Genomic DNA, 20,034 nt, shown 5'->3' with positions numbered 1-20,034 from the left:
ACCCAGCTACACGATGTCTTCCTCATACGAGCTAATATGTAACTGACACTGACACAAGGTGCACACATTCCATCCTGAGATCCAGACTGCATTCACACCTTGGCCTTCAGGTGTTCTGAAAAAGGGTAAATGAGCCAGAACCAGCAGCCCAGCTGAACCCATGCTTTGGAGTGCCAGCAGTGATGTTCCAAAATCTACTCAGTTAAACTAGCATCTGAGGCTCTCCCCTAGCACTTAATTTCAAGCAAATCACACACCTGCAGTGTCAATTCTGCAGTAACTGGAGATTGCTCGGTGTTTTTACTCAGCAAAGCTTCCAGTAAAATGAAGGAGAGGGATCAATCCTAGAAGCTCATAACAGAGAATGACATAAAAAGCCAGTGTTAATTATTGAAAAGAAGACACAGATAAAGAGACTGCAGTGCTAGGAAGGGACAGAAAGATGATGGTAAGAAAGAAGGCACAAACAAGGATAACTGAAAGTGTAAACAGACCTCAGGAACCCTGACCAGTTACAGTGTGTAGAACAATGAACATACACTGATACAGAAGTAAAAATAATAGTAGTCAAAAGAAAAAATATCAGTATTTTTTGTAAAATCTCAGAAATACCCATGCTGGCTGAAGCTTCATTATTCACCCATTAAAACTGCCTGCTGGGTGAGCAGGGTGCTGAGAGCATGGCAACTTCAACACTGCCTGGCACTGCTTTAGCTGAGAGCTCTCACGAAAGGATACACACTGCTTATCCAACAACTCAGATTACAACATGTGGGGTACAAGCACGTGAATTTGAGCTCATGCACTTCAGTGGGACAAAACTGGTTAAGCCCCTGCACAAATAAACCATATACAGTTAGTCTTTCCGGATTGTCTTCAATAAACAGACTGCAGAGAAATGATAAATTAGCCACAGGACAGGGTCATCTTTGGGGGAATGATGCATTAACTGGAGACTCTTTGCAAAAGGTTCATTTCTAAAGCAGGGAAGTAACATATACATTGTTGAAAAAATATTTGCTCAGCTCAGAACAAGGGATGTTTTCTCACATCATTCCAGTCTTGAATGTTCATCACCTGTCTCCAGTTCAGCTTTAGCTGCCTCTTAATGGATTGTACATCACTCATAACCAGTTGCAAGGCAAACAGTGTCAAACCCTGGAGCCACTCCAGCTTTCAGAGGGTGGGAAGGTTGGCTTCTTCCGTTACCCTGACATGGGTGGGGTCTTTGCCCCCATATTTTAATTCAAATGTATATTGAATTGAATATACATATTGAATAGGTATATTCATATATGAATAATTGACTATACAATATAAAATTGAATATTTTAATTCAAAATGCATGCCTTTTTCACAGAATAGTATGTCCACACCTTTATTCTAAGCAGTGCTTTACAGTTCCCTGGGAAGCCCATACTAAAACCTTCAAATCCACCCCCTCCCCTAAAAAAATTATTTTAAAAAAACAATACGCATCCAAAATCTTAAGCTCATTTGTATTTTTTCATGTAAAAGATCAAAGGAATAATAAAAAAAAAAACAAACAGAATCAGACCCAGGATATAACAGTTTGATCTGATTGCCTCTAGTACAATCTATTGCTAGGTACTAAAAATTAAAAAGAAATGCTCACACAAGTCCTATAAAAAATGAAAAAAATAAATAAAATAATTAAAGAAGTAGCATGTACATGGATGTATGTATTAAGAAACAAGTTTATTTGGACCACACACATTTTTCTGTAATTAAAATAGAGATTTAAATCCTTCCCTTCCCCCAAACAGCATTTGTTGACAAAAAGTCAAACCCAATCCCTCCCCAGGTTACATTCTAACAGTATTACCAGAATACAAACTGCAATTAACCATGGCCCATTACTTCTGTATCACCAAGACTTACATATGCCCCCTCAGGGATGGTCACAGCAAAATTGTCCAGCTGGCACACTGGTTGTATTCATACTACAAGTAGACAGTACAATTTAGTACAGTAAATGCTCAAAACCTGAAATAGTACAGTGAAATATTTTCAACAATAAATTTACTTTCATATTACATATGCTTTGAATACTGAAAAATTCTGCCATAAGCCTGTTTAAAGCCATAAACTTTTTTAAAAGATAATTTTGAAAAACAGATTTTATTGTCATTGCACTTCATCGGATACATTATCTCCGTAACAAACTTTAAAAGCTGACAGTGTAAAGAATTACTCCTAATTTAACCAAGATTTGTTTCATGACTGAGTAAAGATCTAACCTAAGAAATCCTCAAAAGAGAGAGATTAAAACTAATTACAGTAATATTGGTCAGCTCTGCCCAGTCCCGTTTATTGAAAAGAAGTTTATGCTATCTCAACAGTTAGCAAAACTAGCAAGAATTAAAAAAAAAAAAAAAACTAATAACCCCCCCAAAAGGATAAAAGAAACACAATGCCCATTCAGCGATTAAATTCTGTGCAGACACAACTCTGCTTGTTACATGCCTTTCTCTATTTAAAAAAAAAAACACAAAATGAGAACATTTTTTAAAAGTTACTTTTTACTATGTCATAAAACCTCACAACTGTAGGTCTTTGCCTAATATCTCTTTTTTCAAAATTTCAGTGTGTGTGCTTTTCATTTTCCATCCTGTGACATCATGTACACTTCGAAGTTCATCACAGACACGGTCATTTACTTTATTGAGTGCTTCTCTTATGTTTTTCACTGAACACTGGAGATTCATTTGCTATGTATCCCTGTCTGCAGCCATCCTTCCCAGCAAGGATTTACATTTATTACCTCATCATTCACCTTCCAAATCTACTCTGTATCCCCACCACTTCGTCGCTGACCTTTTCACCTACCTTCACCCAACCAGATGGAAAAAGGGTCAATATTCTGATGCATCAGTAAGATCTTGCTAAGTGTTATCAGACCTGGCAAACAGACATTTACACTTAGTGCTACATCTCTTCTCTTTACATAGACTGGATTAAGCTTAGAGAAAAGTTATAATGCCTTTCATAAAATTACCTATTCTTCAATACAAAATGCTTATATCCATTAATTATAAATAAGATAATTTCAAAACATTTAAGAATATTCAGGACTTCATTTGCATTTCAGGGGAACTGCAGACTTAATGTTCTTGATGTCTTCTCAGTCCCAAACCTCTGACGAGGAAGTTTTATAGGATATATAACAGGCAACACCACACAGCACATGCCTCGTGTCCTGTGCACCAGTTATGGGAAGTGAAAGACATAAAAACTAAGCAGCTTTACCAGGTGAATCCCAATGCTGCTTTAGCAGTGCCCTGATAAAGTTCCTGGTTCTTTTTCATGTATAGAACTACATGTATTTTTACACTGTCAGTTAAAAACATCACTGAAAACAGTATGAGGAAGGTTTTCCTCCCTCCATGTGTGACATTAACAACTTGTGCCACCAGAACTGATTTTAAAAGAATATTTTTGCACTAAAGATACTTGCCACAGATTTTATATATATAAAAAATTGCTTGTTCGTGTGTTAAGTTACAAAACTGTAGTGCTTAATATAATAAACTAAAAAATCTAAGATTTTTTTTAAAAATGCTTGTTTATAATACATTTCTTTGTTTTTAAAAGGCAACAGTCAGTACCAGCCTGGTTTATTTTGTAACAATATTGTAGTGTAAAAATGTTGCTAAACAATTCTGGTACTTTGAGACTAGAAGTAATTATTTACTGAAAACTATACAGTAATTTACTGAAAAAAAGAAACTGCTATAGCATTGTTTGTGCCTTCACAAATATATAATGGTAATTATTATGCTTGATATGGATCATATTTGAACTGTATTCTATACAGAACAGTTAGTCACTAAGAACTAAAAAATCTTTTTAAGGCTTAAGTAAGTTGATTTTAAGAAAGCTTCTGATAGTATTGTCATAAACATAATAATAAAAATGCTCTCATGCCCTGATGCTTTGCACTTTTTTTGAACCAAGTGACCTAGGAGTTAGCTTTTCTGATTCACAAAGGGCCTGTGATGTCAATCAGCACCCAGGGGATCAGTCAGGGATATGTACAAACATCAGCAACTTTCTGTCCTAAAAGTGAAGCATTTCTGCCTGGTTTCAAAAGGTAAAAAAGTACACAGATGTGTAAAGTGGTATGGGTTTTTTTAAAGAAATATATACCCATGTATGTATTTTATATATATATATATATATAAAAATGTATTTCATACTTAAATTAGTATCAATCAAATTCAGACAGATATTAAACTGACCATAAGATGATGTAACAAAAGTCAATACGGCAGTATGTCGCATCTCTTGAGGATATTCAGATATTCTATGCCTACCCCAAGAGCAAAAAGAAATCTGAATTGCACTGTAGGCCCAACAAGCATTGCTTGGTTACAGCCAGGTAAGGAAGGGCTCGTTTTTGTTCAGCACTGACTCCACGTCGTTGAGAATAGGGATCAAGTCCTCTGACTCCAGAGTCCCAAGGTCAACGTTCGTCCCGGGAAGACAGTCGAGGAAGTCGGGAAAACGAGTTTGCTGTGGATTTACGTTCATCGTTGTCTGGGCTATAGTTTCTCCTAGGAAAAGTAAAGAAGAAGTTTTGAAGTACCAAAGTCTTATTGTGGGTAATTTAAAACAACAGAATTACATAAAAATGTATTCTCCCTTTCCCGTGAGCTCTTGGGAGCACTCCTACTCAACACAAATGTTATCTCAAAACTGCATTTAAGTATAGAGTACATATCCTCCTAAGAACACATTGCACATCCTTGCTTTGATCTCAAAAGCACAAAAGGTCCTTTCCAGCAGAGCTCAAAGCGTCCAGCTCTGGTCTGCCACTCAGGAAGCATAACAGTTTCAAGTTTGTTTCCTGGTCTGCCCAGGAAGCAGCAAAGGAACCTCATGTAAACCTGCATCCTGATCCCTGGCACCAGGGGCAATGCTGTCTGTAGGAAATAACTGAAAAAAAGTGTTTTACAGCAATTTAGATCTGTAATATTACTCTTTTTTCCCCCCCCCATAAATTAATAAGAACAAGCATGAGAAGCTGTAATAGATAAATCTTTCATTCTCTGCATAATACTGAATTTCTAATGACTTCAAAAGGAAGTTTAGGTGAGGAAGTGCTGAGAATTTCACTCTCTGAAAAAACCCTTTATTTCCTAGGAAATTACTTCAGTATTTTAAACACCATGAGGACACTAACATAAAATAAATACGTATCAAAATGTAAGCTAGCTAAATGCATTCTGTTTGAAGGCAAATGCAACTTTGCCAATGTAAGAGACTTACAAGCAAGACTGATTTCCCAGAGTTAGAAAATGTATTAATTTGTACATGTAACCCATAATAAGCTTTTTAGTCCCCCTACCGTGGACAATATGTATAAAAACAGAAATTAAGGCTTGCATTTTCCAGGTTTTATTTTGGTTAATATCAGTCTGAGGTAAAAGGGCAGAATCTGGATCTAAGTTAAAGCTGAGAACCTTCTGGGCACTAAGCACCTTCTAGGCACTTCCTCCCACAATGTCAATCTGTTCTCTTGATTAGGAAAGCTGGAGATTATCATCCAGTTATGCAATTCTAAAACATTACTAGCCATAATACATGGATTATACTTTAAGTTGAATGTGAGTATTCTACCTGTATCCATCTCATCCACGTTGCTGAGGAAATCTTCAGGTGTTGTTGGTATACTGTAGCATCCTAATCCCAGGCCACTGTCTGTACTCTGTTCCCTGGAGTGGTATGGCCCACTACAAATTGAAACATGAAAAACACTCAGCAAAGATGCTCTGATAGACACAGTTCCTGAGCACAGTGCTAGAGGAGAACACAGGTGGTTACATACCACAAATAGATACTGAGTCATTCAGCCTCATCCTGTAACTGCTGACCACTGATCAGCCAACATAACATTTGGGCCACATCAGCCCAAACAACAAAGTAATTTAAGCGAGGTCACACTTAAATTTTGAAATACACACATGCATATATAACTCTCTAGCTGAAATCAGTTCTGACAGCCTAAAAAGTTGTGTGTATTTATACTTAGGTAACATACCTATTCTACCTAGTCTTCTACATACACTAACAATAGAATTAAAACCACCTGTTACGATTTATTGCTTTTTTTTTAAAGATTCCTTCTTGAAGCATAAACTGAAAGATTTCAGACCAGCCACTCAGCCATCCCACCTGTTTACAGGAAGTAAAAAAGGAAGATGATATAGGGACTGTTTTAGAGAGACACCTGTAACAGCCTAGAGAAGGCAACAGAAGCAATTGCCTAATGAAGAAAAATGAACTTGCCTGTTCAAGAAAGGATCAGATCCATTATTTGTAATAGGCCTCATGTCCTGTGTCATGGCAGGGGTGTTCACAGCTGTCTGAACTGGGACCATGTTTTCTGGGTCCATAGGAAGCTGTCTGCAAAGAGCAGCCTCCTGAACAGACAAAGAAATACCAGGGAAGGGTTATTCCAACAGCTCAGAAATACTGTAGTCTTGTAACAACATATATAACATATGCACTGAAGGAAAGTAATTCTGAGTGATGTCACTAATGAGTATTTGTTTACACTGATAGGAAAAAAACCATGATTTAGGCAGTGTCTTTCACGCCCACCTGTGCTGGCTTAAAGCACCATAGAAACTAGCTGTCAGTTCTATCATGTCTGGAAGCCAGGCCTGTAATTCAGCTACCATAAAGTACTTAACATGTTACAAGAAAACTACTGGAACCAAGACTGTCATCCAATAATCTTTAGAATGAACGCTCTGCCTAATAATAAGCATTTGCTTAATGACCTGTCTCATCTCTACTATCTGCAGGATGACAAACAAGCAATCAGAGACAAAGGAAACTTATTTTGCAACCCTTCCTGAAAGACAAATTCTTCCAGCATTATCTCTGTGAAACACACATGACATCTAGTGGTACAGAGTTCTATATAGAGATTGTCTGACTCCAAGTGGATGTTCCAAACAAAAATCCTAAGACCTTAAAATAATAAAGCTGTATCTATTTTTACCATAATTAATTAAACTTACTTTTTTTAATGAAACAAGCAAAGTAAATATTTCATTTAAATCCTAGTAGAAAACTTCTCTCCTCTGACTCAACCATTCGGTCTCTCCAGCACAGAAAGGATTAACAGGTCTTCAAGGCTAGAATATGATGTTTTACTATGTTTTCAATTATTTGTTTCATTGAGGAGGAATGGTTTGGTCTCTTTGTGACTAATGTAGCCCATACTGGTGCCCATAAAAGCAATATTTCCTTTATAACAAAATTATCAATATATTAATTGATAAATTACAATTTACATTAGATGGTGTCAGTATTTAGCAAGTGTTAAGAACAAACATTCTTAAGATTCTTAATAGATTATGTATGATAGGTTTTTGATTAAATTTGTCAAGTGACAATTTTAATGGTGACATTTCTACTTAGAATTTAATCAGCTGGAGTCTGTGAAAATGCCCAAACTGCTGAGAAGGGGAAGGTGTTTTAGTTGTCTACATGCAGATATTTTCAGTACTTTTAAAAAAATATAAGAATGACATCTACAGCCACACGAGATTTAGACAGGCCTTCCAAAGCAAAACATCTGTAAGCTGAAAAGCCTGCACCACCATAAAGAAAAACTCCCACTATCAGTTACATAATCTAACTTCCTGTCTCTTCTTTCTTGCAAAAAACACCATATTTATTATAGTTACTTGATTGACTCTCCCTTGGGGAATGGCTCACCTCCCATGCCTTTATTTCAACATATTGCCTGCTGCTTGTAATATTAACTCCATGTGTACTTTTAAAATGTGGAACAACAGACTCTTGTACACTGGAGTCAGATTTGGCTGGGGAAGCAGAGTACTGGCTCCACCATACATGACATATGTTTTTCTGCTGTAGGTCATTTGTTCAGAAGTCACATTGCAATTTTATTACTGCTACAGATGTCAGATTCCTTTGCTCCTTTGACATTATTACAGCAAAGGTAATGGAGAAATGGATCAACTACACAGTACCCAAAGCTTTATGATACCCTACTATGTCCTGTTCTCTATCCTAAGCATGACTACAAGGTTTTTAAGAAGAATACTTGTAAATCTCCTACCCTAGGATGAAAGTCTGGCAAAAAATGGCAGAGATGTCCTGCAGCCCTGTGAGCAGCACTACCAGTCTCAGCCACACCAGTGAGCTCCCAGTCTCTGAGTGTAGGGGGGTGCCTCCACTTTGGCCAGCAGAGACCATCCCTGGCATTCAGCTCAGAAAGGACCAAGTGCCTTTAGCGGTCTGCTTGGCACTATGATGCACAGAAACCCAAAGAAGACTTTCAAAATAGGTAACAAAATAAAATAAACTAAAAAACCCCACAGTATTCTGATATCAAAAAGTCATGTCAAAAACTTCATGAGTGGTTATCTTCAAAACACTTTTAAAGCTTCACAGTATTACAGTGAGTGAAATGATTCACTGCCTCAGAACACAGTTCTGATGTAAACCCTGTTTCAGCTGTATGCCAGACAAGCACAGAAATTTCTTGTCAAATTTCCGGGAGCTCTTCTGGGCAGAACTGATCTGAGTTCCACCCTTAGTTGCCAAACCCTCATTTCCAGCTGGGGGAGATGAGTGAGAGCATTTTTATAGTGCATTTACATCGCTGGTAGATGCAATTCCTCTTCTGCCAGTCCTCATACTTAGGGTGGAAAGCAGGAGATGAAGACATTGCCTGTGCCACCAGTAAATCACGCCCTCGGCCAGTCTGTGCAGTGGAAGGAGCACAGCACAGGAGCACAGGGGCATTTTTCTCTTCAGGCTGTAGCAGGCCAGTAAAGGTCTACTCTGAGAGGACAAAACAGTGATAAATGTTCCTCTGCATGTTCCTCCACTGCTTCTTCAGCCTCTTCTAAGCCCCTGCAACCTTCCGTGGGCAATTTCTGCAATAGGAGCCCTGGACCAGAAAGAAGCCTCCGAGAAGTACTGCCTTTTTGGGACTATTTGTACCCTCCAAATGTATACACAAATACAGTGCATAATGGCCCTGGTGCACACAGAGAAGTGCAAGGGCACCTTCTCTGCAGGACCTTTCAGAGATTTCTGGCTGACATTACCTCTACCAACTTCCATTTCCAAGAAGCTCTTTAGTAGTAAGCAGATTCTCTCCTTTCCTTTGGAAAGCTGGCAAAACCAAATTAGTATAAAAGAACACTAACTCCTTACAGAATGATAAATCTGAGTAAGGAAACCTTTAAATAGATGCTATCATACTGGTTTTCTGAAATGCTGCCCTTCTGGCATGTACTCAATCTAGAGTTCTAGGGTTTTAGCAACTACATGAAGAGGAGGACAAAGAAGGAAAGAAATTCCCTAAGCCAAGAGCTTCCAGAGCCATGACCCCTTCCCGGCTGGGCATGCTGCTCCACCCCAGCAGCTGCTGCCAGGAATGGCAGTGGGGAGCCAGCAGCTGCTACTGGGCTGAAAGGTTTGTGACCCTCCAAAGAATCCTTTCCCTCTCACTCAAATGCTCTGCACCTCCTCACAGCTGCTAGCAGCAGCATACACCCTCACTCAGCACTCCTCCCTTAGATAGGTTACACTAGAAAAGCAAGGGAGGGTCAGGACAAGAGTAACTGTACTTGGACACTGATGACCCAAAAGGATAATTGCACCCTCAGCTGCCAGGACTCAGGCTTCTGAGGTTACTGGAAGGAAGTTCACAACATTCTGTTAGGAAGAAGAGATTTTGCATCTTGCTTTCCTTCCTAAGAGTTACACCAGCTGTAAAACTTCAGTAATACAAAGTGGCACTCTACTGCTTCATGCAATGTGGAGCTTCAACAAACACTACCAGGGCAGGGTGGTACTGGGCACAGTAAGTGGAAGCCTTGACTGAGTATGGCACAGCTGCAGAGTGCTGTGAATGTATTGGTTTCAAAGACAGCAAAGCAGAAAAACCCTCCCTTGTGTTATTTGCACAACTGTTTTGAAGCCTAATTTGCTCACCTTGAAAAAAGAATAGAGCCAAAGAGAGTGAAAATAACTAAACATGTTGTTAGCATGATGACAATCATGACTAAGCTTACAACAAATACCTTCACTCTCTTCTCACATCCATCTCTGTCATGAGCTCTTCTCCGGAAAGGCAAAGCCGCACAAAAGACTTGAAACCACTGCCCGTGTCAGAGACTGACACTTTAATCTTGTGGAAGTTGCTGTTTTTAAAGGTTCTTAGAACTGGTAACTGCAGCATTTGCAAGGCCACAAATAATGATATGTTTCTTGATAAAGTGTACTTCTTTCATGCTGTTTCTGAGAGAAACAGATTATCTTTTTTTTCCACTAAGGAATTCTATTAATGCGCCATACAAACACAACACCACTAGTGGACTTGTCTGTAACAGATGAAGCACAATTCTTAAAACTTTGTTTTCTTAAGGCAGTATCAAGGAAATTACATATCTATTTTGTAGAGTATGAGTCATTATACAGAGCTGAAACTTAAGAATTAGAACAATAAGCAAAACATCTACAAATAACCAACTCTGAAAGGTCTTTAGATCAGAGGTACTCATGTAAGATGTGAGCGTAATTTTATTTTAACTAAAAGGCAAAGGATGCAAATTAAGAGAGTGCAGATTGGAGTCAAGAACAACTTTATATGTTCTGCCTTTATCTTTGGTGAAGCACGAACACGGTCTCCTATGCAAAGCAAGTTAAACTGCACATGATTCAGTGTTGCCCTAGTTGCTTACAGACAGACACAAAACAGAATTTGGCCCTTACGTGACTATTAAGAAAGACTGCTAAGAAAGATGCCAGGTCAGTTACTTCTGACTGACGGCCATCCTGTGCTCCGTTCAGTGCTAGTTTTGAGAAAAAAATGAAATTATCTGTTTATATTAGCTTTTTGGTTACCCTTCTGTAAAACCACAGTTAGCCTTCACATAAAGCAACAGAGCTACTAAGCGTACTTGTTAAAAACGATGCATTGAACTAAAAGCTCTTGAACGAACTAAGAGTATCTTTGGCGTTACCTGTCGCAGTAACTCCTCCTGACGCATCCGAATTCGCTCCCTCTCCATCTGGATTCTCTGGAGCCGCAGTTTCTGCTGCTGCTGCTGCGCGGCCAGCGCGGCGGGCAGGGCGGGGGGCGGCGGGGGGCGGCTGTGCGGCGGCGGGGGGCCCGGCACTGCGGACGACAAGAGCGGCTGGCACCGGGGCGGCCGCGCTGCCCGGACACCGGGCCAGCACACCGGCTGCGCTGCAGACGATCGAGAGAACCACTCCGTCTGGCAGGTCTGCACTAGCACTTGCTTAATAAATGATTTTGTATGTTCGGAGTGTATCAAACAGGAATATTACAATATTCAAATATTTACCTAATGAACTAGTAAATAACATTTTTTAAAATTGAAAATTCCTAAAAATGTGTGCCTATAAGAGGCAGCAAGCTAGTAAAAATATTTCAACATTTTCTTTATTGACAGATTTAAATTAATTATTACGGGAAGTAATTTCCATTTAACAACTGAAACCTTTTCTGTTAGGATATGACCCATCAGTCCCCCACCTATGGTAGGATATTCTCAAGGTTGACAGGGGAAGAACATCATAGATGGCAGGGTTAGAAATGGGACCTTTAGTAAGCAAACCTGAGTTATACCCAGGTAAACCCCTTCACTTGCTGACAGAAGGCTGTTGCTGAGCTAGTTAATACTGCTTAGATTGTTAATGATTCTTATATCAGCATCATCTTCTCTGATCCAATTCAGAAACTATAAATCAGAGCAGAATCCTCTGTGAGATGGACTTTTTTAGTCATAGAACTGCTATGAAAGAAACTGTAAGTCTGTGTAGCTCTCTGTATGCCACTCTGGCACCAACGCGTCACAAAGCTAATAGAATGCCCTGTCACCTCAGGCAGCAGGTATCCCTCCTGACTTACCAAGACAAATTTCTTCCTGTTTATGGTGCTAAGAATAGCATCCAGCATTGAAATCCTCCAGACAAGTCAGGAGTGAAACACAGTGAATTTTCAACATTTTAACTCTACGGTTTGTTCAGGACCCAGGTTAGATTTATTACTAATGCATATCAGGCCTAGCTGCATGGACCAGGTGAGAATTAGTTCTGGGCCATCTCCAGGACCAGTCTGGATCTAAGGGCAGCTTTACTACCTGTAGGTGGTGCAAAGCCCACACTAATAAATCCTTCTGGACCTTGTGGAAAGCATGCAGGCAGATCCAAACCATCTTTGCATCTTGCTTCCAGAAGCAGGTGTTCTGGAGAGTACTGCACAGATTGATGCCTGGATCTTATTCCAATAGATGCCAGTGTGTCATCCCACATGAGGTTTAGACTGGAGATTAGGAAAAATTTCTCTGCCAAAAGGTTTGTCCAGCTCTGGCACAGGCTGGTCAGGACAGTGATCCATCCCTTGAGGAATTTAAAAGCTGTGTGGTTGTAGCACTTGGCTGCTTGGGTCAGTGGTGGCCTTGGTAGTGCTGGGTTAATGGTCAGACTCAATTATCTCTGAAGGCTTTTCCAACCCAAATGATTCGTTGATTCCAATTCTATCAGATCTGGCCTAGATCTTTATGCAATTTCATATGCAACACTACAGGTAATGTCAGGTAGATTTTGTCTGGCAACCCTACCTACTTGGGCAAGCCCAAGCACCCAGGCAGAACACCAGCCTCTTCAAAAGAAGTGTGGCAAAGTGTGATAGTACAGTTATTACAGGACTAAGACTTTTTACTGCTTTACCAATTTTCACCCTGTCAGTTTTTCAAACAAGAAAAAAAATGGAATAAACTAAGTTGCTTTTCTTAATGGTAGAGTTACAATGATATGCATAGGGCAAATGGAAAAATATTGTATCTGGAACACTTTTAAGCATGCTTGATAGGTCTGATACTGTCTAGACTTCAAATTAACAGTGCATCTAAATACACTGGTAGAATAAAAAGAATCCCAACAATGGACAGATTACCCTTGTGGTACATACTTGAGCTTAGTTTGTAAAAAATATTTTACCTAAGTGCTTTTCCTGGGACTGCTCAATTGAACCAGAACTGAACCCAGGCAGTAAATGTGGGTCGGTATACAGCTGGTAACTTCAGGTCACTAATGGTCTGAACAAGCCCAGGGAAAGGAAAGTCTTGTGTCAGCCCCTGTGAGCAACTTAACAAACAATGACATTCTACAAATCTCTGTTCCTTGTGATACAATCATATGGCACATCTCTTGTGCTACTTATGAGGTTTTAGTAATTCCTGCTTTAATTTATATTTCAGCTCTGAATTTGTACTTGAATGGTATGAGGATCATAATGAAGTCTGGATTAAAAAAGAAAAACATGCAGTTCACATTCCAGCCAGGCTGCCCAACACAGAGCCCACTCTGACACCACCAGACACACCAGGGACCCCTGACAGCTTCTCTCAGCCAGAGCTCTGCAAAGCCTTTGGACCACCGGGCTGGTTTTAGAGGTTAAAATGTTACTGAAGGAAAAAAAAATCGGTCTTCAGTAAGCTTCAATTCACTAGGCAGGGTCTGGGACTCCAATGTAACATTTCTAAAGTTCTGCAAAGAAAAAAAAAATTCAAAAGCTCAAATCTACCACTCTGTGGTAAAGGAGACTGGGTCTGACATGAGAGGAGAAAAGTATCATCATTACAGCAGACAGACTCAGGATGGCCTTAAATTCAGTTCTCTTGGGGAAAACCTAATTTATTTTGCAAAATGAAGTAAGTCTTTCAATAAACAGCCATTATGCAATTATCCAGCCCAAAAGAAAGCAAGTAAAAACACGGAGCTAAGTTCCAAACCTGAAGTATGCAACCACAGTTCCATTGCAGTCCATGAAATTGCAATTATTTAGTTTACATCCAGTTAGACCTACATGGTTTTCTTTTTCCAGTTAGAAGAAAAATAAAATAATTCTTTTATTGGTTTTGTTTGCATTTAAATTAATACTGATATTCTAGTGAATTAGGTTTTCTTACATTGTAGAAGACCTTTCTGTGGATGACTTTGCTGGATATATACTAGGCAAGGATTATTTTGTGGACAAGAGACATGCAAGTTGCAGAAGCCAAAACATGCAAGTGTCAATCATTTTTGACATATGCATTGAACTGATTGCACCTACTTTTATTATTTAAGTGTCAGAAGTGTCTGGACACTTATTATTTAAGTGTGGGTCTTTCTGCTCTGTTTATAGGCAGCCCAGACCCAAATTCAGATGAACCAGCCAAAGCCAGGTCTCATGCAACACAGTCTGATGAAAAACAAATGTCTACAAAGGTTAAAAAAAAACCCAAAAACTGAAAAACCAGCCATACTACAGTTCTGACTTAGTCATGGCACTGTAAAGAAAAAAAGACTGGGCTCCCCTCCTTTTCTCACTCCACTTCAGCCAACAAAGAACTGCTTGTTTCATTTATTTCCCAGAAAGAAGCATTAGCCTTCTAACAAGGTCAGCAAAAAATGCTGCTTTTCAGTTCTGGTGCATTTTGTTCCAAAAATCTGTAAAGTATTAAAGCAAAAAGTTGCACTATCCCAGTGCACAGAGACTCCTTTATTCAGACTTCTGAGCTGAAAATAGCTATATAGAAATTTCTCAACAGTTTCAACTGTTATGGCCTGTGATATCCACATTTAACTAATCTTTCCTGTCTTCAATGATTTAAAATTTAAAAAACCAGTACAAACAACCTGCAGGTGCAACATCAAAGCTATGATTTAGCAGAAAGTTATTTAAAAGATTGGAGATTTACTCTGCAAGCACTTTTAACAATAAATCAGTAACAAAAAGTGATGATGGGAGCTGCTTGAGTGGACAAACAGCTTTAATGCTAATGATTAATTACTGATGACTGTTAGATTTAAAATATTTAATAAGTTATTTCTCCTTTTGCTTCATGCAGTCTTCAGCTTTTACATTTCATTTCCTTTGAAACTATGGAAATGACCCTCCACTCTTGCACTGGTACATGTTTGGATTACTAACCTCGAGGGGAAATGCTTACACCAACAGGAACTTTTTTGTGTCAAAATTAAAAATTGCTAGAATTTGAAAAAATGCCAACATCTCTCTTAAACACATCAAACTTCAGCATTTCAGATTTGCTAGATGGTCAGTTGCTGGTTTGAAGGTGTATGTCCTTTGATTTAATTTACCTGATACTGAAGTTACTTCCTATTAGACTCTGGACCTGTAAACCACGGTTCTTAAACATAAATAAACTATTCCATTTGATAAATCACTTGTTAGAGATTTTAATTGCAAACTACCAAAATCCCCTCATTCTTTTGAGAGCTGCATCACAAAAGACTCATTCCCACAGATGAACGTGCAAGTCCTCTATAATGCTTTATGGTCTCAGAAAGTAATCATCAGAAGCAGGTGCCAACATTATTCACACTGACCACAAATGAATTGTGTTTGCTTCTTTCAGGATATCCAGTAATTAAAAATTATCTGGAACAGGAAGCCTTTCCACCACGCAGGTGGTATGAGGGTATGGACTACAAAGAGGGAAAAACATATTCCTTTCTAGCCAAGGCAAACCAAGACTTGAAAAATCCTGGACATTAGTGAACACTCTTCACGGACATTAGTGAACACTAAAATACATATAATTTGGTTTTGAACACTTTGGGAGTTTCTGTGTTCTTATCTCCAGAGACTGCTTTGACATAGTTACCAAAACTGCCTTTTATCATCCTTAAACAATAGTAGCTACACCTCTTGTATCATGGCAGGATATGGAAACTTTGGTTCATGTGTTTATTGTTCCTAGACAGGATTTTGGCATTGTTTTATTGATTGGATTTCCTGGCTGGTTAACAAAAATTAAAGCAGAGGTAAAGTTAAAAGCAGAGGTAAAGTTAAAAAAAATTAAAGCTATAACTCCCAGTTGTCCAGACCCATTTGAAATACCATTACCAATACAGCTGAAAGCTAAATCATGGATGATTTTCTATTAAACAACAAGTGTCACAGGCTCTTCACAATAAAAAATTCTAATCTGCAATACCCAATGTCCTACATCTTAGAGAACCAGTGAATTAATAGTGAAAGCCATCCTGCTCGTATCACTTGGGTCACTCCTGCTTGTGGGTCTTGACAGAGTACCTCCTGAGGTAAGGTTCTCTGCTTCAGAAAGGAAAACAAAAATTAAATAGTTCTTCACCTGGAGTTTTGATACAAGAAGTAAACATGGTTGAATTCTCATGATCAATGCATACAGTGACCCTAAACAATTAACATCAGGTTTTCCACTGTCTTCTGCCTGAACTAGTTGATTTATAAAATGAAGATAAATATTACCAGCTTCTGCCAGAGAAGAGCCATGTTATTTACACATAATCTGATCAGGTGAAAGTGGAGATGTCAAGAACAAACTACAGTACATGTGGTACCCTTCTCCCTCTGCCAGAAATTCTTCTCCATTCCCACAAGTTCTCTTTTGTACCAGAAGGAGTAAAACCAGGCAGACCTTTCTGTAATTGCTGCTGCTGGAGTGTGCAGTGTGAAGAAGGGGACAGAGGTGTCTGGGCAGCAGGGAGCACCAGGGACACCCCACCTGGCTGGGCTCTGGCAGCTCGAGTTAGACCAAGCACCAGTTTTAGCCACAGTTAGATAAATTGAAAGCCCCTATCCACACCCAAACAAACTCAGAGGCCTTTCACAAAGTGGCAGTGCCCAAAACTCTCAAAGAGCAAACTCTGGGCATTGCTTAACGCACATTTCTGTCACTCACACGGGACGTAGAGTAACTGTGCCTTGCAGCCTGCAACTGCTATTTGCTCCAAGGCCCAAAGCCCACATCCAGCTGTGCCCCAGGGCGGGCAAGAAGTCTGCTGAGGTTTTTTGCAGATAGGATGTTCTTTTTGTATGAGCTTTTTAAGGAACTCACATACAAATTGAAGCTAACTCATACAGAAAATGTAAATACTATTAGAGAGGTTCATTATTTTATGGGAAAGTAAGTTGCAAATTGTTAAATTTGGAAAATATTTAAATGAAGACCAGATTGTGTTTACCCACTGGGTGAAGAGTACAATCACAAAAGAAATCTGTTTAAAACACTTTGAAGGGAGAAGGATGGAAATAACAATGATTTTGAGTGTTGCTTAATGTAGAATAGAGAAAGACTACAAAACAAGTAGCATTTAATTAAAAAGGTCTTGCAAAATAAAATCCTGTAAGGACCTAATTTTTCCTCTAAATCTTGCTACATGTAGTCCAAAATCACCCTGACAATCTTTTGGCAGCAGGGAATGCCATGGAGGCAGAAGGGCGTGTGCAGCACCCTGAGGCAGCAGGGTGACCCTCAGCTGGGGCACTGCAGCTGCTCTCGCCCTCCTCCCAGCACAGGGACCTCAGCCTGATAGCTAAAACAAGGATTTAGAGTAATCCCTCCTTCCACAAATGGCCCTTGATTCCACTGCAATAACTGATTGGCAAAAGATAGGTAATACCTTATCAATCAGCTGGAAAAGACTCTGTTTTAGAATGGACAGAAAATGAGGATCTCTGCAGAATCAGCATCATGATAAACAAGTTTCTGAAGATGCAAGAAATACACTGTTTCTGCTTGTCTTTAGTCTGACACTGATCACTTTCCGTTTGCTTCCAACAACAAAACATACACTGAAAACATTCCTGTTGATACTGGGACGTCCTTACATCTACAAATATACATCTACAAATCACCTTAGAACAACAACGATGGTAAAATGTTAAGAAAAAACCAAATTGAACGAGTCTAAATCTGTGCTAACCTGCCAGAAAATGTTTTCAATCTATGTGACAAATATTCCTTTTCATTCATGAAATGTCACTGAATTTAGTCATGGTGTGTAAGTTAGCACAGAAACCTGCCTAGCATATATTACTTTCTTGTAAATTCAACAAGATGCATCAAAGGAAAAAACACCTGATGCCTTTGTTCTATAGCATTTAAAAGGCAGTGCTTTAAATGTTAGTGTGAAACTAGCACTAATGAAGCGTTCACATATAGCTCATAAATAGGCAACATAAAACTATAGTAAGAGAAAAGCTAGAAAAATACAGCAGATTTTTTTATAGTATGACTACTAACTTCAACCAACTTTTACTATATGCTTTTGTATGCCTCCAACACAGGCATACTACGATTTGGTATCACTTAGTCCCCCTCTGTGCTTTGATAAAATGTTTGTAAGCGCCTTTGTACAATTCCCAGCAAATATTGCTGAAACAAGTTTATAAACCAAAGCAACAAGCTGTACAAAACAAACCATATTTTCCTCCTCTTCATAAGCAGTACAAGGAAAACACATGTGTTAGTAATTGGAAGTGCAGACCAGTGTGCAGACCTGAAATACTTAAAGCCTTTTCTTTTAAGTGGCATTTCTTCAAAAGAATAACTTCTTTTAGTTCCTACGGTACAAAAAAAAAAAAAAAAAAAAAAAAAAAAAAAAAAAAAAAAAAAAAGCTGAGGCAAAAGAGAGATGCAGTGTCTTCATTTGCTGCAAGGTCACAAAGCTGGGGCCAGAGGAGTGGTGTGGCTGCAGCTCCCACCACGTCTGTGAGCCGCGGGCAGGATCCCCCGAGCGGGCACAGGGCTGAGCGCCTGCACCCGCAGCACAACCGCCCTGCCTCGGGAACAGAACTCAAAAACAGAGGAATTCTGCTTCAGCACTGGAAATGACAGCCCCATGGATCTCAAACTGCCACGTGCAGTGCTCAGGGGCTGCAGTGTTCTCTGCAGATTACTGCAATCTTTCTGTGTAATTCCTCTGTGCGTATTTACATGCATATACACGCACTTTCTAGATTAAATCTTGCAAGATAAATTTTTTAATAAAATAGTGTCATCTTTAGTGTGCCTTGGAAAGCCATCACAAGGAGAAAAAGCTCACCAAGACAAACTGATGGAAGGTTTTCTGGAGTAAATAAATATGGATACTGTGCAGATTTTTACATACTATTTCTAGTGGGAAATTCAATCACCCATCTGAACCACTATGCCAAGAACTACATATAAACCTACACAAAAAGTAGAATCTCATATTTTACATATATATATATATGAAGAGAACTGGATGAAATACAGACTGTATTTAATGGGACAGATTTTGAAGTCTGTGGAAATAGCCTTATTGGGCACATGAAATACCTTCAAGAGCAGACTTCATTAGGTATAGACTTTTATTTCAAATCCTTTGAATATCAAGAAAGACCCTCCTCTAAAATTCAGTATACATGTGTTTCAGTCCAGGATTTGGCTTTCATTCACTTCCACTAATAAACCAAGGGGAAAAATGTTCTGCACACTGCCCTGATTTATGGTACTGCTGTTTTTTAACTAGGGACAACGCAACAGATGTTAAGATAAGTGGAGGAGTTGGTATGAACAAACCCCCTGCTGTCCTATTCTTACCTCTCAGCCATTCCAGCACTGCTATAAACAGACGGACCCACACGCAGCTGTGCTCTGAAGCCACAGCAGAGCAACTGTTAGTTTCACCATGTGCTACGACACTCTGCAGATACCCTAAACTTTCAGATTTTATTTGGGTTTCTTTTGCAGATATCCACTCTCACATTATGGCTTGCTACTGCCCACTAAATCTTGTAATGTAACCAACACTCATATCCAAGCAAAGCAGTTGATGAGACAAAGGTAGAAAAATAGAACTGAAGCTAATTACCTCAGAGGTCTTAGGTGTTTCTTATAAATTTAAGACCAAAGTAAACATTGCACTACTTCTATTGGTGATCATTAGCAGACAAATGTTCAGCGTTTTCTTGTCATGTGAAGAGACAGCACTCATGAACCACACTGCAAGTGGACAATCAAGAAATCATGAGATCAACTTGCCAAAAATTAACCAGAACAAGAAACTGCTATGTGTTTTAAAGTCTCCCGTTTTGACATCTTGAGCCTGTACGCTCATATTCTTGAGTACTAGAAAAGTTAAAGCTCCAGAAGTGAAATATTAGGGATTATTTGTAATTCTAAATTACAC

General features: G+C 39.1%; 1 protein-coding gene across 1 annotated transcript in view; it reads right to left on the bottom strand.

Moving 5' to 3' along the window:
- Positions 1-2,496: 2,496 nt before the first annotated feature.
- The window catches only part of WWTR1 (WW domain containing transcription regulator 1), a 40,144-nt gene continuing 22,606 nt past the window's right edge, over positions 2,497-20,034 (bottom strand). Inside the window, exons 3-6 of the mRNA XM_084212564.1 lie at positions 11,043-11,197; positions 6,313-6,446; positions 5,644-5,756; positions 2,497-4,577 (exon numbers count right to left, since the gene is read on the bottom strand). Coding sequence (XP_084068690.1) covers positions 4,393-4,577; positions 5,644-5,756; positions 6,313-6,446; positions 11,043-11,197 — 587 coding nt within the window. The 3' untranslated portion in view covers positions 2,497-4,392. The remainder of the gene's footprint in view (positions 4,578-5,643; positions 5,757-6,312; positions 6,447-11,042; positions 11,198-20,034) is intronic.

This window comes from Fringilla coelebs (assembly GCF_963513975.1).
Source record: "Fringilla coelebs genome assembly, chromosome: 10".
NCBI classification, from domain to species: Eukaryota; Metazoa; Chordata; class Aves; order Passeriformes; family Fringillidae; genus Fringilla; species Fringilla coelebs.
This window is presented reverse-complemented; position numbering and strand designations above follow the sequence as displayed.